Source organism: Syngnathoides biaculeatus, chromosome 7 (assembly GCF_019802595.1).
Source record: "Syngnathoides biaculeatus isolate LvHL_M chromosome 7, ASM1980259v1, whole genome shotgun sequence".
Taxonomy (NCBI): Eukaryota; Metazoa; Chordata; class Actinopteri; order Syngnathiformes; family Syngnathidae; genus Syngnathoides; species Syngnathoides biaculeatus.
The window spans coordinates 27,024,712-27,043,190 of NC_084646.1; the positions used below are offsets into that span (position 1 = coordinate 27,024,712).

The 18,479-nt window shown below is 41.5% G+C and overlaps 1 protein-coding gene across 2 annotated transcripts in view; it reads left to right on the top strand.

Moving 5' to 3' along the window:
• The window catches only part of LOC133503582 (phosphatidylinositol 4,5-bisphosphate 3-kinase catalytic subunit alpha isoform-like), a 55,158-nt gene extending 36,751 nt beyond the window's left edge, over positions 1-18,407 (top strand). Inside the window, exons 20-30 of one of the 2 annotated variants that reach the window (XM_061825309.1) lie at positions 3,590-3,640; positions 3,780-3,883; positions 3,977-4,148; positions 6,360-6,466; positions 6,578-6,699; positions 6,821-6,899; positions 7,007-7,177; positions 7,300-7,417; positions 13,146-13,297; positions 13,567-13,729; positions 16,099-18,407. In XM_061825309.1, the coding sequence (XP_061681293.1) occupies positions 3,590-3,640; positions 3,780-3,883; positions 3,977-4,148; positions 6,360-6,466; positions 6,578-6,699; positions 6,821-6,899; positions 7,007-7,177; positions 7,300-7,417; positions 13,146-13,297; positions 13,567-13,729; positions 16,099-16,206 (1,347 nt within the window). In that variant the 3' untranslated portion in view covers positions 16,207-18,407. The remainder of the gene's footprint in view (positions 1-3,589; positions 3,641-3,779; positions 3,884-3,976; positions 4,149-6,359; positions 6,467-6,577; positions 6,700-6,820; positions 6,900-7,006; positions 7,178-7,299; positions 7,418-13,145; positions 13,298-13,566; positions 13,730-16,098) is intronic. The other variant, XM_061825310.1, reaches the window with a different exon arrangement.
• Positions 18,408-18,479: the final 72 nt, after the last annotated feature.

The window sequence follows — 18,479 nt, forward strand, 5'->3', positions numbered from 1 at the left end:
TGTCTTGGGTGTGTGTGTCGATGGCTGTGTGATAAGTGACTGCGCATGGTTAAAAGAGTGCATTGGCAACCGGGGAGAGTGGTTTTATTTTTCCCGCCACCCAACTCAGCTGTGCAATGAGAGAAGGGAGTTAACCCCAAGGAGGATGACCTCTGTTCCAGAGAAGACATCTCCTCTGTGTCTCCCAACCATGGTCATGTGACCATAGCAGGAAAGGTTTACATGGTATTTTCACAAAATTGGTATGTGCATTGAATGAAAACCTGACCCCAGTCGGATCGTGATCTTTGGAGAAAATAATTTGTCAATTTTACCTGAAAAATGCAAAGTTAAATGAAAATATGTGGATGAACAGGGGACATTTTTACCACTTTTTTTTTTTTTTTTTTTTTTTACTGTTGAGCACAATGGCTAGCCACACTGGCTTTTTTGTCAGACGTCTATCGCATTTCACAGCTTCAAATCTTGACTTCAGCTCACTCCATACTTACATCGTCCCAGAATTTCCAAGAGGACTGAACTTTACAGTCACAAGTTTGTCATTTTGAAAGATGGAACAGAAAAGCAGATGCAGTTTTTTAAAGAAATAATTACGTATCCAGAGACTAATGCTTGCATCATGTCAACTGCCTTGGAACATTGCAAGGGGCAAAAAGCCAAACAATGAAGGAGAATTTATTAAAAAAATGCCTTAGCAATGTTTTCTACTCCTGAAAACAAAAAAAAATTAAACAAGTGGTATCAGACCTTCAACTGTCCATTCACACTGAATAGAGAATAACGTTAGAGAAAATAAAAGGTTGGAAAGTCGGACAAATGCACTGACGTGACTGACACAGCCCAGGTGTGAATTTTCATTCGTATGGTGTTTAGTGATCATCAGTGTGAACTCAGACAGTTACAAAAAATTTTTAAAGCTAATTATGTTGTGTAATATTGGCTCATTTGGTTATGCAAGGCACACAAACATACATTTAAACATAAGGCACCCTCAATATACTTTAAAGTAAATATGTTTTAAATTTTTGTAGTGGGTAGATCTTTGTAACTTGGTCATTCTATTTCATTTTCGGTCACTCAAAAAAAAAAAAACGTGAAAAATTGCAAGGGGCTGGATGCTTGAGAAGTAGATCCTGGGGTAAAAAAAGTCTGGACACCCCTGCCATACATTACCATGGCTACTGATTCACAATTGCAGTCAGACGTCCAATCTTTTGAGTATTTTAGTCTTGCATTAAATGATAGTTGTGACATACAAGATGAGACTTGGTTGAGCTGGTAGTTTGTCTGTGTGAAAGAGTACACAATAAAATTTTTTTTAATTACTGGTCTGTGGTCTTGGTGCTCTGTAGGAGTTTTTTTTTTATCACGTTGATATGTGACATTTACAATAAATCTGGCTGAGCAAAGGTATGTTTGAGGAAGGTTAAATGTGGCTCTTTCATGTTTATGATTTGTCTCTTTGCCGTAACGCAGAAAAAAATGGCTCTTGATCGCTGACTGGTTAGTCACCACTGCGCTACAAGAACAAAAACATACAAGATGGGACAGAAAGTACAGATGTTTTGTACGTAAATTATAACTGCAAACAACTTTTATTAACATCAATGTGTTCATATTAAAATAGCATTTGACACAATCAAATGTCTGTCTTCATAGATGCATTTCTGAAGGTTACACTCCCTCAAACATTGCTCTGTTGATTTGGTCTGGGATGTTTGGTCTTGTTTGATCTGTGACGTCAATTAAATTTCTTTTCACTTATTTATTACTTCAGTATATCCATCCATCCATCCATGTCGATTATCCTCACGAGGGTCGCGGGGAGTGTTGGAGCCTATTCCAGCCGTCAACTGGCAGGAGGCGGGGTACACACTGAACTGGTTGCCAGCCAATCACAGTATGTATATATATATATATATATATATATATATATATAATATATATATATATATATTATATATTACTAATACCAATACTGATTGGACCAGCAGGATGTGAGTGAGTGTCCTCACACGGCACAAAACAGAAAAATAGTAGGTTTGCTGATCAAGATTTTAATGACTTCATTGCCAGAGGGGAAATAAACTGTTCGAATGCCTGCTACTTTTGACATTCATTGATCTGTAGCGGGAGTCACTGATAGTGTAGGGGTACACAAGCCTGCATTTGGTGCGGCCAGCGTGCGATCAATTCCCGCTCAGTGATGGTGTCGATATCTGCCCTGCAACTGACTGGCGACCAGTTCAGCGTGGAGTCCGCCTTTCACCCGGAGCTAGCTGGGATAGGCTCCAGCTTTCCCGCAATCCTTGTGAGGATAAGTGGCTTGGATAATGACATGACATGATCTGTAGCGTTTTCCCGACGGAAGGTACTGGAAGAGCTGGTGGCAGGGATTTGGAGGGTCTGAAAGGATCCTGCCTTCTCTGGAGCTAGTTCACGTTGCATCCAAGTCCTCCATAGTGGATAGCATGATAATGACAATCCGTTCAGCAGTTTTGACTGTCCATTTCAGTCTGAGTCTATCATTTTTTGTGGCGGCCCCAAGGCAGACTGTGATTGAGGTACACAGTACTGATTGGAAGAACTGTCTCAGCAGCCCTTGTGACAGGCCGTGCTTCCTCAGAAGCTGCAAGAAGTACTTTGTTTGCTGGGCTTTTTTGAAGGTGTAGTTGATGTTCGTCCCCCACTTCAGGTCCTCTGAGAATGTAAAAAAGACAGATTACAGTCTGCAAAAAGACACCCAGACAAAGATCTTAACTGCTGAAGACATGTCCTCTGGTATGATGAAACTAGAGTGTGGCTGTACGACCAACGTTACATATAAAGGAAAACAGGGGAAGCTTGTAGACCTGAGAACACACTAACTTTGAAGCATGGAGGTAGCAGCATCCTGTTTTGGAGCTGTTTTGCTGCAGCAGGTACTTTATCTTTTCTTGAATTTGACGACATCATGTAGAAAGAACATTACATGGGGATTTTGAGAAAACATCTCAAGATATCAGCCAGGAAACTAAAACTTGTGCGCAAATGGGTCTTCCAAATGAACAAAGCTAAAAAAATGTTTAAAAAGTGGCTTCAGGGTATCAACTTCAATGTCTTTGAGTGGCCATCACAAAACCCTGATCTGAATCCCATTGAACATTTGTGGGCAGATTTGAAAAGGTGTGCAGGAGCAAGGCAACCGACAAACCTGAATCCGTTACACCATTTCTGTCAGGAGGAATGGGCCAGGATTCCACCAGAGTACTGTCAGAAGCTTGTGGAAGGTTACCCAAAATGTTTGACCCAAGTCATGCAGTTCAAAGGAAAAGCTACTTGATACTACAGAAATGTATGTAAACTTTTGACCGTAAAGAATATATTATTGCTGTAATCAGACATCTTAAACATCTTGAAAGAAACTAAAAGGTAAATATAACATCTCTGTTCATCCTGGGATTTAAGATTTGTGTGGTGACCAGTGATACACCAAAATTTAAGACGAAAATGGGTCAAAAGTGCAGTTCTGAGCTCTCTGTATGGATATATGCACCCCCCACCCCCCAAGCAGATATTTTGTAGAAAAATATTTTGTGTCTGCCCCTAGGCTATGGCTTGCACACCCTTGTTTGAGAACCACTTTCTGAGAAAACCTATCGTAAGGAAACTGTAATTTTGTAATTTTTGCATTTGTCTGAAATGGAATACAGTTCATGGATTTTTCTGTTTTTGTGAGGTTTTAGGTGTCTTACTGTCAGTTTCAGTGATTGTTAAAAGTTTTTTTCTCTTTGTGCCAGGTTATAAAATATGAGCAGTACCTTGACAATCCTCTGGCCCGTTTTCTACTTAAAAAGGCACTAACTAATCAAAGGATAGGACATTTTTTCTTTTGGCATCTCAAGTGAGTTAATTCAAATGTAACTTTCTTCTGTCTATCTTTTTGGTACAATTGATTATTTTTATTATTAATCTAATCTTTTTTTCTTTCTCATAGGGCCGAAATGCATAATAAAAATGTCAGCCAAAGGTTTGGCCTACTTTTAGAGGCTTACTGCAGGGCCTGTGGCATGTACCTCAAACACTTAAGCAGGCAGGTGGAGGCCATGGAAAAACTCATCAATCTCACTGATATCCTTAAACAAGAGAAAAAAGATGAGACACAGAAGGTAATCTCATTCAGAATATTTCCCAACATAGTTCTATTTATTTGATAATTATAACAGGTTACAAGGGCTTGTTTTTCTAACTGGCATTCTTGCTGTTGAGGCAAGTGCTCACCAAGAGTAATTAGCAAATCTGCACAACACATATTGTCTCTGATAAACTAATGCAGAGGTGCTCAATGCATCAGTTGATCGTGAGGCAATTTTGGTCAATCGAATGTCTCCCCACCCAAAAAAAAAAAAAAAAGATGCCAGCCTCTCATTCATCCCGTCCCTTGATCCAGGTGTGCCCAATATGTTGATCATGTCTCATCGATTGACTCACAGTCGGTTTGACCAATCCTGGCCTTTTCTGACGTGTCACGAGACATGTGCCCATAAAGACGTGTTCTAACAAACTGACGTATGTCTCTTGCTTTTTTTAACGGCTGTCGCAGCCCCCACCCCATTTATTTATTTATTCCCTCCCCTACCCCCTCGTAGATGCGTGGAGGTTGCCTACTTGAAACGTCGATCATGTGGCAAAAAAGTTTGGGCCCCTCTGAACTAATGTGTTGAATTGTTTAATCAATTAAAGTGAAGAAAATAACTATTTGAACACCCTTCTATATTGTAAGTTCTCCCACATAAAAATCATCAAGGGGTCTCAATTTTCATCGTAGGTGCATGTCAACTGTGAGAGAGATAATGTAAAAAGGAAAATCCAGAAATCACAATGTATGATTTTTTTTTAACGATGTATTTGTGATACAGCTGCAAATAAGTATTTGAACACCTGCCCATCAGCTAGAATTCTGACCCTCAAAGATCTGTTAGTCCGCCTTTAAAAGTCCACCTCCACTCCATGTATTATCCTGAATCAGATGCGCCTGTGTGAAGTCGTTAGCTACATAAAGACACCTGGGCACCCCATACAATCAGTAAGACTTAAACTTGTAACATAGCCAAGACCAAAGAGCTGTCCAAAGACATCAGAGACAAAATTGTACAACTCCACATGGCTGGAAAGGGCTATGGAAAAATTGCCAAGCAGTTGCCAACTGTTGGAGCACTCTCATTAGAAAATGCATGAAGCTAAACAAAACGGTCAATCTCAGTCGGAGTGGAGCTCCATGCAAGATATCACCTCGTGGGTCTCAATGATCCTTAGAAAGGTGAGGAATCAGCCCAGGACTACACGACAGGACTTGGTCAATGAACTGAAAAGAGCTGGGACCAACATTTCCAAGGTGACTGTTGGTAATATGCTAAGACATCATGGTTTGAAATCATGCATGGCACAGAAGGTTCCCCTGCTTCAACCAGCACATGTCAAGCCCTGTCTTAAGTTTTGCAATGACCATTTGGATGATACAAAGGAGTCATGAAAGAAGGTTTAGTGGTCAGATGAGACCAAAATAGAACTTTTTGGTCATAATTCAACTAACCGTATTTGGAGGAAGACAAATTATGAGTTCCATCCCAAGAACACCATCCCTACTGTGGAGCGTGGGGGTGGTAGCATTAGGCTTTGGGGGTGCTTTTCTGCACATGGGACAGGACAACTGCTCTGTATTAAGGAGAGGATGACCTCAGCCTTGTATTGTGAGATTTTGGGCGACAACCTCTTTCCCTCAGTCAGAGCATTGAAGATGGCTCGTGGCTGGGTCTTTCAACATGACAATGACCCGAAGCACTCAGCCAGCAAAACCAAGGAGTGGCTCCGTAAGAAGCATATCAAGGTTCTGGCGTGGCCTAGCCAGTCTCCAGACCTAAACCCAATAGAAAATCTTTGAAGAAAACTAAAACTTTGTGTTTCTCAGTGACAGCCCAGGAACCTGTCTGATCTAGAGAAGATCTGTGTGGAGGAGTGCGCCAAAATCCCTCCTGCAGTGTGTGCAAACCTGGTGAACAACTACAGGAAACCTTTGATCTCTGCAATTGCAAACAAAGGCTACTGTACCTCATATTTACATTGGTTTTCTCAGGTGTTCAAATAGTTAATTTGCAGCTGTATCACATAAATAGTTAAAAAAATCATACATTGTGATTTCTGGATTTTTCTTTTTAGATTATCTCTCTCACGGTGGACATGCACCTACTATGAAAATTTCAGACCCCTCCATGATTTCTAAGTGGTAGACCTTGCAATATAGCAGGGTGTTCAAATACTTATTTTCTTCACTGTATGTGCTCATGTTGTTGGTCTGTGTGTGGGGGTGTTCATGTGGGTAGGTTCAAATGCGATTCTTGGTGGATCAGATGAAAAGACCTGACTACATGGATGCACTACAGAGTTTCACCTCTCCTCTAAACCCTGCGCACCAACTGGGCAACCTAAGGTATCCTAAGGGGTACTGCTTATGCATATATGTGTGAAAGAATGTGCCAATGTGTTAAAAGAAAGCTATAAGAAAAAGATTAATAAATAATGTAAGATTGTTTATTTTCAGGTTAGAGGAATGTAGGATCATGTCATCGGCAAAGAGGCCATTGTGGCTCAACTGGGAAAATCCGGACATCATGTCTGAGCTACTCTTTCAGAACAATGAGATTATCTTCAAAAATGGAGACGGTAAAATACATCATGCATGATGATTCTATTCTCATAGTAGTAATTCATTATTATTGTATGAACATAATAATGTTTAAATGGGTATTATTAGTTTAGACTGTCTTGTGTTTTTGTGCTGTAGACCTCCGCCAAGATATGTTGACTTTGCAGATTATCAAAATCATGGAGAACATTTGGCAGAATCAGGGACTGGATCTACGGTAGATACTTACATTAGCTCATTGTATTCTTTCTCAGTGTATACCATTGCCTTTCCACCTTAATATCAGGAGCTTGTCATTTGTATGCACTTACTTTTTGTTTACAGCATGCTGCCATATGGTTGTCTATCATTAGGAGACTGTGTGGGTCTCATTGAGGTGGTTCGCAGCTCACACACCATCATGCAGATTCAATGCAAAGGTGGCTTGAAAGGGGCTTTGCAGTTTAATTCTAATACTCTCCATCAGTGGCTCAGAGACAAGAACAAGGGAGAGATGTAAGTCCTCAATGTCATCATCGCATCATTGCTAATGCTTTTCAGCCTCATAACGAAATGCCAATTTAATCATCTTCATCCTGTCTCTTCCCATATTTTTATTTTATATAAATAAATTGCAGGTATGATATGGCTGTGGACCTTTTCACAAGGTCCTGTGCTGGCTACTGCGTAGCTACATTTATTCTCGGGATTGGAGACAGGCACAACAGCAACATTATGGTCAAGGATGATGGGCAGGTAACCACATAAACACACTTGTATAAAAGCACTACAATGTTTACACATGAATACAGCTTGTCCTCTTAAAATACGTGTGGATGCACAACTCTAGGACAATTGACCCCTCTGTAGAAATTGCGTCATCGCTGACCAATCAGAGGCCAGAGATCTGCATAAACCACGCCCTTTTTTGGACCCGCAGTTCCCTCAGACAACGTTGCATGGTCCAGTATAGCTTTTGCGAGCGTTTTATCGCGTATTTGGGTTCTTTAACAATAGATATGGTTAAGAGGTGTAGTCACGGACTTTGTAGTAGTGACGACAGGTATCCTGAAAGGCTAGTTGGTGGAGTTCAATTCGTACCCTTTCCAAAACCGAAGACCCAGTACGAAAAATGTCTTCGATGGATCAAACTTTGTTGAAGACCGCATCAACCACTGAATCCATCTAAAATCAACCGGAACAGAAGACCGAGTACGAAAAATGTCTTCGATGGATCAAACTTTGTGGAAGACCGCATGATCAACTGAATCCATCAACCGGAACAGATATGTTTGCACGAAGGTAAGCCCTATATTTGATTTTCAATACATGTCTCATATCAATGAATTAGCAGTTCTTCGCTTGCATAACATAGCTACGTGTGAATGATTGACACACTTGATCTGTGTTGAGCGATATTTTGCGATGATCTGACTGCACAACATGTCGCTTTGTTGCTGGCTACGGTAAACTGGACTGTGTTTGCACGAAGGTATGCCCTATATTTGATTTTCAATACATGTCTAATATAAATGAATTAGCAGTTCTTCGCTTGCGTAACATAGATAAATGTGAATGATTGACACACTTGATCTGTGTTGAGCGATATTTTGCGATGATCTGACTGCACAAACGTGTCTCTTTGTTTGCGGTGAGCTAAGCTAAACCGGACTAGCAGTCCTAAAAGCCTTCAACGTGCACCGAGACACCAAGACTGAAGGACGGATGTTTGAGGACACTAAAGTAGTGATTGTCGTACTCGGTCGGGACTTACGTAGGTTCGGCACTAATTCAAGAATAATTATTGAGGGGAGCGCGTGACGTTACACAAAGAAAACGAGAGAAACAACTCGTAAATCAAACCTCGCCTTCTTTTCCTTCATACGGCGGTTCACAAACGGCTATACAGACACACATACAGAATCTGCACACAAGTGTGATAGGTAACACGAAAATAGGAAACTGTCAATGACGAATTCGTCTTTGGGTTATAATATATTATGTGGCTTCTCGGTCTTCCTCTGACTCCAGAAAGATGTCGCGCTAATATCAATGGTTTCTCCGCCGATATGCACGTAAATACCATTGAAATACCCCTCGCTGAAATACTTGAAGCCCTGCTGTCTGCTTTTCAACGATATTTCACTGTTAGCTAAGAATGCGAGTGAGAAATCAGCCAGTAAATTGGACAGTTTCGCTCTATTCTTTTCTTGCTGCGCCGCCATTTTTGCCAATTGTTTGTCTGACGTTAGCGCACGTGGCGTGACGTCACTTCAGGAGGCGTGGTTAAGTGCCCTGTACGGAGGGGTCAATTTTCCATAAGTCACAGTTTCACTTACAAACGTGAGGACACGTCTCACCTTCTGCACGCCAAAATTCAAATGATCTACTTTTCAAGCACCCAACCTCTCACCATCAACCGCCGCGGCTGGGGGATGAGTGGGGTGGACAGTGCACGCATGGATCGCCCGGAAGTGTTGTGTGCTAAGAGCCAATAAAGCGAGTATAACAGCGAGTTGATGCTTTGTGTTATTACTACTCCCGTCATTGAGCAGACAAAAATAACAATGTACAAGCGTTTAAGCCAGAATAGATAGTTTTTGACTGACGTGACACAACTTCTTTAGAAAGCGTTCGCCATTTTGGATGGGTGAATTCGAGTAAACAAACCGTAACTAAACAGAAATCATTTCAGAAAGGTGTATGAATGGGGGTGCACTGCTATGTTATCAGTTGGTCAAACGAAAGTGGCCTTTGTAAAGTGTCTTTCTTTATACTGCCAGCTTTGATCAAGAACCAGTGCGATAAAAATTAGCAGTTATCAACTAAACTGCGACAACTATGGCTGTCTCATATCAGCAGAGCCGATCGGTATTGGATACGTTTTAGAATTTCACACCGACTTAGCAATAACGAAGTTCTGTGAAGGAGAAGTATTCTTTTGGGCCAAGGGCCTCCATAATACTCGTGTGAATGCAATGCATGTCTCTCAAAATCTGTATTTTCTCTCAGCCCATGAAAGCAACTAAAACTGAATTGAATTCCCCCCACCTCCCACCCCAGTACTCTATAAGGAATCCATAAAAGTAAGTAAGTTTTTTTCGGCTTGTCCCATTCGGGGTCGCCACAGCGTGTCATCTCAGATGAACGCACATATGTTTGGCACAATTTTTACGCCGGATGCCCTTCCTGACGCAACCCTTCTCAGGGAGTGGAAGCCCCAGTGGGATACGAACCCACAACCCCTGGTTTACCAAACCAATGCTCACCACTGAGCTACGGGGCCTCCCTATAAGGAATCCATCTTAATCTTTATTTTATTGTTTCACGTATTCAGTTTGCACTTGCTTTTATCATCCCTCCCAAAGCGATTGTTATGTGCACATTTGCAAAAACTAAAATAATAACACTGTACACCTCTTTTGTTGGTAAAAGCAACATAATTTAACACAACGCTGACTGTAATCACGCGAATGAATACTTTCAACAGCATTCACTCAGAAATTAAGTAGCCTCAGTGTCAGGTTCACCAATCAGACATTCATTAAACAGGACAAAAAAGGAAGCAAAGACACCAGTTCAAGTCTCGCGAGGAGAGAGGAGAGGAATTGTCTCGTACAATTCACTCTCTGATTATCCTCTCCTCAGCACCTCTATTTATTTAGTTTTAAGACGCCCCTTATTTACATGGATGTTACAAAAAAGAGACGACAAACAAAACAGTTTAAAACAAGGTGTGCATGTTTGTTTGTGTGGATGTGTAGAAGATTGCTGAATACATGTGTGGTCATCATTTCTTTAACAGGCAGCAGTTCTAACAGTTCTGATGATTAGATGTTTTTGTTCTTGCTATCTCCTGCTAGGAGGCTGCCACGTTATCTAGGGCAGAGCAAAGCATTTCTTTATTGGAAGCAAATATATGATAATTATGATCATAATTATTCCTACACTCAGCTTACATATTTAAATTGCATTGTGCACTTCACTAACCTTAGCAGTGTGGAGACACAGGTTACTTACAATGGATACCGCCACATCACGAACCCAGCCATTGATGAATTGGTTGTAGGCCTCCAGACCTTTGTAATTCTTTAGTTGATCAATGGCATAAGCGTTTGTCAAGAAGAGGAGATAGTTGGCGATGTCTGAATAGGTTACCGACGCCCACAGTTCGAAATTGTTGCTCCATTTGTGTTTCTCCAAGGCATATGGGTCGATATTGTCGTCTTCTTGTCGTAACGGTTTCTTGAAACAACATCTAAGGAGTCCCGATAACTTTCCAGTCTTTTTAGCTGCCATGCGTCACTTTTAACAGTCGAACAAAAATTTATGTAACTCCGGTCTGTATGTAAAAGCGTGTAGAGTGAACCCATCCAACATGCCCGCATGCCTCGGATGAGGTCACGTGGTCGAAATTATGAGGAGGCGCCACTCCCCAGCTCTTGGTCCAGTACAAGTCCTTTGTCAGGTTGCGGATGACAGTCACGTTGAACCGACCAGAGACACGGGAACTTGAGCTTGTACCAATGTGTCAGGGTGGATACCACCTATAAATCCGAATTTTGAGCAGCCCAGTAACTGAACTGCCGGTGGGAAAAAAATAACCAGCGCCTGGCCTATGGTCTTGATCTTGGGGGCCAGAACAGACAGTGGAGGCTCAAGCCGGGACCATCCTGAGGGCAAACAGGCTGGTGCTAAAGTCCGTGGCCGGTCGCTGTAATAATGTGCACCAAAACTCCCTTCCGGGAGAACCTATGATGGAGACTGGGAAAGGGGAACAGCAGGTGGACCCCATGGTCCAATCGGGGAAGCCATACGCCTATTAATGCTCGCAAGCTTTTGCCTGGTCTCACAACTCCTAAAAGTCTTCTACGGTGCCACGACTAAAACAGAAGCAAAAAGCTTCCCCTGTACCACCAGAACACTCGGAAGAGTACTTTTGAATGTCTCTGACAAGGGGGACTGGGTAATCTTCTTGTGGTGGCTTGTCTGGATCAAAAGAGACATAATCTGATTGAGCTCCCTCGTCATGATAGCGAAAGCTTGCAGAACCACGTTGCTAAAACCCACAACAGAGGGGTATACACTGCTGTCCTGCAGGGATGCAGAGAAAATATAAGATGAGCCAGTGGAGTATTAAAGTCATGCGTTGAACAGCATCATCGGTTTTTGTGAGAATATTGTTCATCACCCAAACACAGAGGCTGAGGACACTGCACGGTAGACCAAACTGGCTCTTCCGGGGAAACAATGAGGGACAATATGAATGGCTCAGCATCCGGCATCTGGTCCAGGCCAGCACTAGCAAAAGCATGCATGCATCATGGCCATTACGTGACAGTCCACTGAAAGCCGATCAAAAGAACCAGCGTCCCTCCTTCACGAATACAGGTCCCTCAATTAATCCCCTGCTGTGGGGAGAGAAAAGGCAGACGAGAGCTTTTTGTCTGAAGGAGGCAGTCTCCGGAGCCAACTGAGACTGTTGTGGAAGATCCAAAAGCAATAGCTCGAACACATTGCCCAAGACAGCCTTCATCAAGGCATCCACCACACTCGATCAGCTCCGAGTCAGGGTCAGGGATATTTGATACATAGACACGGAGTGCTGACCATTATCATCATCCTAGAACAGAAACACCTAAGATGCCACGGAAATGGCTAGCAAGCACTGGCGTTGGTGGCTCATTCGCTGAAGTAGCAGGGTGACACTCCAGCAGGAGAGACCTCATCGTGGCCAACTTGGTGTGTAACTAATCCACCTCCATTGTGAACCGCTGCTTGGATATTCTTGAAGGGGCAGGACCCACTTGTAGCCCCATCATGGCGCTTTGAATGTCTCAGCTAACACATCTGCAGCTGTTCACCAGCATTCCTCAGCCCCAGAGGCATTCAGTTGCCACTCAAGCTCAAGTAATTAGACAAACACGTACCAAGGGGGGCAAAACCGAAGCACTGAGTGCAGTGGCACAGTTACCAGTGGCCTCAAAGATGGCACAGTTGGAGAAGCTGTAACAATGTAGGCTGGTAGAGGGGGCGCAAATGCTGCCATCACAAGTAACTGGCGCCAACCAAATAGAAAAATGAAGTGGGGAAAAAAGAAAATAAATTAGTGAACATAGCTTTTTGGCACATGACTTTGCTCAGTTGTGCATGTGGAGAGGGAACATTCAGTGCTTTCAGCGCCACCTTCTGGCGGTCAGTAGGGATGAAGTGGAACTACATTGGCACCAAAGCCCTGTTTAATAAGAAAGGAGGACTACTTTTCTAAGCAAACAAAATTATAGTTTTTCAACAAATATTGGGGGTAGGTTCCCACCAAAAATCTGAGAGTAGTTGAATTTGGAAGTAGGGAACTGCTAATGGTCTGAGGAACACAGTACTGTACTATATTGAAAGAGATTTTACATCAGAGGGTAAATTACAGTAAGAGAAAAAAAATGAGCAACAACTTCTTCCATCCTTTCCTCTTTCTCCTGTGCCTCAGTTATTTCATATAGATTTTGGACATTTCCTGGATCATAAGAAGAAGAAATTTGGCTACAAGAGAGAGAGAGTACCCTTTGTATTGACACAAGACTTTCTAATTGTCATCAGTAAGGGCTCCCAGGAGTGTGCTAAGACCAAAGAATTTGAGAGGTAGACATGCCTTTTAAATCCATTCCCTACTAACCAGTTAATCTGTTACTTTATTAATAATAACTGTTATTGCTGTTATTTTCAATTTGCAACCTTACCTGAATAATCATTGTAAGTGTTCAACTTAATTAGAAACAAATGCTGTCACACGTAATGTACTTTTAGAAGTCTAATACTGTATCATAATAATGATAATCATACTGCCTTTGATATGTGATCTGTCTTTTTGGGTTGTGCAAGCACATTCATGTTTCCTTTATGCGCTGCAGGTTCCAGGAAATGTGTTATAAAGCCTACCTGGCCATCCGGCAGCATGCCAACCTGTTCATCAACCTGTTCTCCATGATGCTTGGCTCCGGCATGCCCGAGTTGCAGTCATTTGATGACATTGCCTACATCAGGAAGACCTTGGCCCTTGAAAAAACAGAGCAGGTACATTTCAGATAAGATGTTATTGTTTGTTTTTAAAATGCTCACAGCAATGGATGGGCCTTTGAAAATTAATTGTCTAAGATATTTTTCACACCAACATTTTCTTATGAACAGATTTATATGGCAGCACAGTGAATAAGTGTTTATTCGTCAAACAGTTCTGAGATTGGGTTTCTTCTTCTGTAGTATTTGCTTCTTCCCACACTTACCTTGGTTTTCTGAGGGTATTCTGGCTTCGTCCCACATTCCAAAACGTTGCACTTGAAGTGTAATTATAAGTCTGAGTAGTTATCCATTCAGGGAATCGGCATATCTATGTGGTGCATCATTGTTGTAACCAGCACCTGAGTTTGTGGGATTTATTATACACTTAGAAATGTATGTTTAAGACACACTTGTCTGGCATAATTTTGTCAAAAGTATTTGGTAATTTACTAGTGTTATTGAAGAAGATAAGTCAACTTTCATAAATAATGCCTTTATTTTATCATAATCCCAACCTATAAGAGAGAATCATTAATACATAATCTATTGTTTGTGAAACAAATTAATGTATTGCTTGTGTTTACTGAAAACTACATAAAGACCTTTTAGAGGCCTCATAGCTCAGTGGTTAGAGCATTGGTTTGGTAAACCAGGGGTCTTGAGTTTGTATCTCACTGGGGCCCATACTCCCCAAGAGGGGTTGCGCCAGGAATGGCATCCAGCGTAAAAACTATGCCAAACAAATATGAGCGTCCATCTGAGATATCAGGCTGTGGCGACTCCTCACGGGACATGCCGAAAGAAACATATAGACCTTTTTTTAAATTGAATTGCAATTGCAGGACTGACCAGAAAAAAAATCTCAAATTTGATTATTTTCCAAAATTGTTCGGCCTTAGACCAAAGACATATGTAATGTAAAAATATTTGGCCAAGAAATTGAGTTAAAGTGAGGGGAGGAGCTTCATATGGGCAGGCCAAGCAGGAGCAACATAGAATGGCACTGTGCCCGACAGCTTTGCACATCTGCCTCACAGTTCGGAGGACCCAGGTTCAAATCGGGCCTTGCCAGTGTGGAGTTTGCATGTTCTCCCCATGCCTGCCCGTGTTTTCTCCTGTAATCTGGTTGCCTCCCACGTTCCAAAAACATGGATGGTATTTTTTCTCTGGGTATGAATTTGAGTGGGAATGGTTGTTTATACAGCAGTATGCAAATGTCTGGGCACTCCTCTGAGATTTCACCATAATTTGCTCTAACTTTTTAAGAGAAGATCACAACAATAAGATTTTTTTTCTACAGAGATGTAGAGATCAGAGTGTTTTCTAAAATTTGGAGAATATCATTACATAGTTTTATGATGATAAAAAAACAAATAAAAAATTTAAATGGGATGTGAAAAATTCAGCCACCTTTTATTCACATTCATTTCAAACCCTGGTGGAACCGATCATGAAAAAAATCCATTTAATCGTTGCTGGCTTTGCTTGTCCTAGGTTATTTCTGGGGGAGTGCGAACATGGGGGTCTCTAATTAACTCTCCATTGACCTGAAAAACAAGATAATTCATTATTATGAAATCGGAGAAGGGCTCAGATGGTTGGTATAAAAAGTGTAACTCTGGGAGGTTTTTATCTCAACGGTCAGAAATGTAGTGCAGAAATGGACAGCTACAGGAACAGTCCTTGTGAAGGAAATGTATTGTTGGCTTAGGAAACCTACAGATGAAGGATGTTTAGAATGGTGACAGAAAAGCCACAGACCACCTTCAGTCAGTACAAAGCAGTGAACTGCATTATGCTACCTTTGTAGCAACAATCCCTGCTACCTGCAGTGGTCCTCTTTGGTGGCAAACTTTGTTCTTTTTTATCCATCCATCCATTTTATTAGCCGCTTATCCTCACGAGGGTTGCGGGAGTGCTGGAGCCAATCCAAGGTGTCATCAGGCATAAGGCGGGGCACACCTTGAACTCGTTGCCACCCAATCGCAGGGCACACAGAGACAGACAACAGTCGCACTCACAATCACACTCAGGGGCAATTTAGAGTCTCCAATGAATGCTCGTTTTTGGGATGTGGGAGGAAACCAAAGTGCCTGGAGAAAACCCATGCGGGCACGGGGAGAAGATACAAACTCCTACAGGTGTGGCCGGGATTTGAACCCCGGTCCTCAGAACTGTGAGGCAAACACTCTTCACCTGTTCCACCGTCCTGTTCTTTTTAATCTAATTGCTAAAAAAAAGAAAAGACAATGAGTTACTTAAAAATGAGAAAACAGTGATCTTTTGAGTAACCTGGCACCGACACTTGGTGATACAATTGTTAGATAATTGTCCACATTATCCAATCTTTTCTTCTGTCTTGCTGTTATTCTTCCTTTATGCAGGAGGCTTTGGACTATTTTATGAAACAGATGAATGATGCTCACCACGGTGGGTGGACTACTAAAATGGACTGGATTTTCCACACAATTCGACAACATACACTAAACTAAACTATACACAAACTAATTCAAACTTTTATAGTTGCTCTTACATTTACCCCCTCTTCTTCACTTCTTCACACTCAATGATGCCCTTGTTTGGAGTCACCCCTCTTGGAATTTCCTTTTGAGAGGATTGTTGTCTCACTTAATGCAGTCTCTGTTTTTGGTTCTGGAAAACCAATGACCATTGCACTTCAACTACTTAAACACTACTTGCAAAGGAGAAATACCAGTTGCTCAAAAGACTGCATCAGTATTGTATTCATCCAGCTGCACATCTTGCTGATTTCTTAATTCTGCACTGTGGCCCCCACCCTCAAAAAGGTTTTCTTGGAAAACCTTTCCTTGTCAGTGCCATAAAGAGGAAGACACAGACACAAAAATGAAATGAACGCACAGTTATTTCAGTATGGGAACCTGTGATGGCTCTTAGTCTTTAGTCTTCCACTATGCTCGTGGCGAAACTGTCCCTGTGAGCGCCATCTTTGCCAAAAATCAAACCCAACTCGTAGCCTTCAAGGCATATTGTATGTCTCCCCCAACTTCAAAGAAACAGAACTTCACCATCCGGAGAAGTTCTTGGTGGTGCACCTTGAGATTTTTCAACCAACATCAAGGTGATGTTGCCTCTCCAGCAAAACCAAGATCAACAATGACTTTCAAAGGATGTTGTGTGTCAGTTCACTTCAGTAATTTTTTTTCCCTGTTAGCCTGCATCTTGCATCTCCAGTCGTCACATCAAATTGTCAGCGATTAGGTCATATTTGTGTAATGAGGCATGATTTTCTATTTTTTTAATAATCTTTTTAGACCTTTCACCTGAGCAAAGCAGAAACTCCTGCAATGGTTTCTGTTATCTTTGCACTGACTGCAATTTTGATTTCCGTGATTTGCTGTATTTTTGTGATGCAAAACAGACAATGGGGGCAGTTGTTGAGAATTGTGGTTTTACTTTCACAGACATCCAGGCGAATGTCTCGTCTTCCTGTTCTTAAAAAAATGCCTTTTGCTTCACAGCATAAAACCCCAATGTTCCACAATGCTGAAGCCCGTGCTGATTGCTACCACTATTGTAAAATGCATTACCATGATGCTCTTGAGAATGTAGGAATTTACTTGACGATATGGCACCATGTGACTTTTATTACTATGATGAGTATGGAATTTTCAAACTGCTAGGAGGTTTTGAGTGTAACCTTACTTCAATCCTCGCCCCATCCCCTCGATTATCTGCCAAAATGCCACAGCTCAATAATGTGATATATACATAACTCATATACTCTCACTCTCTCTCTCTCTCTCTCTCTCTTTTTTTTTTTTTCGACCAACCACATTGTGTTCCTCTGAGAGGAAGTGAAGTTTCACAGGCCCTAGAAGAAAGTACCTCATACTTCTCATTTTCAAGTCAGAAGAGTGATGTGAAGTTTTAATCTTCCTCTCTCTCTCCCTCTCTCTCTCTCTCATATATATAATGTTAAGACAACATGTGAGTGTATATCCATCCATTTTATGAGCCGCTTATCCTCGCAAGGGTCGCGGGAATGTATGACTATATTCCAACAAAGAATCAAATGGAAAAATAGGCAAGGTGATCAATTTACCAAACGATCGGGTAAGAATGGTGACATAATCTGTGGATTTCTAAGGCAAACCATGTTGCCGTGTGCATGTGGAACAACACTATTTGTTTTTGCCCTTGATTTTTCTCGAGAGCTGTCCAACTCCTTGTTTTTCATTTTTGTTTCTAACTGGAGTTAAATAATCCAGCCAAGAAACTATTAAACTAAATAGTGTCCTTTGTGAAAGGCTGTGTGTGCCTGCATGTGTGTCTGCATGTGTGCATTACAAATGAGTCACACGCCTCCTGTCTCTACAATTTTTGACTGGCTATTGGAGTCGCACTGCCACCATTTATGAAATAATAATTTCAATGAAATTAGAGCCATGAAAGGGGGCCAGAGAATGCTGATTTTTTTTTTTAGCCTGACGTGCCAACGTAATATTTCATTGGATCAGAAAATCCGTTGCGATGTGAAGTATAAATGCAAAGTTACATTGCAACATGGCTAAAATCTATTTAATTGCCTACCACCGGCCGTATATCCACTCACTTTTATGTCGTGTGATCAAATGCATTTTTTTTTTCACGCTGGTCAAGGTTCATCATGCAGTCTGGCATATCTGTTACAGACTTTTTTTTTTTTTTTTGGATGTTTCAGTGTTGGCTCTGTATGAAAACTGTGATGGAGTGTTATGCAGTATTCATGTAAAGTTCCACTCCA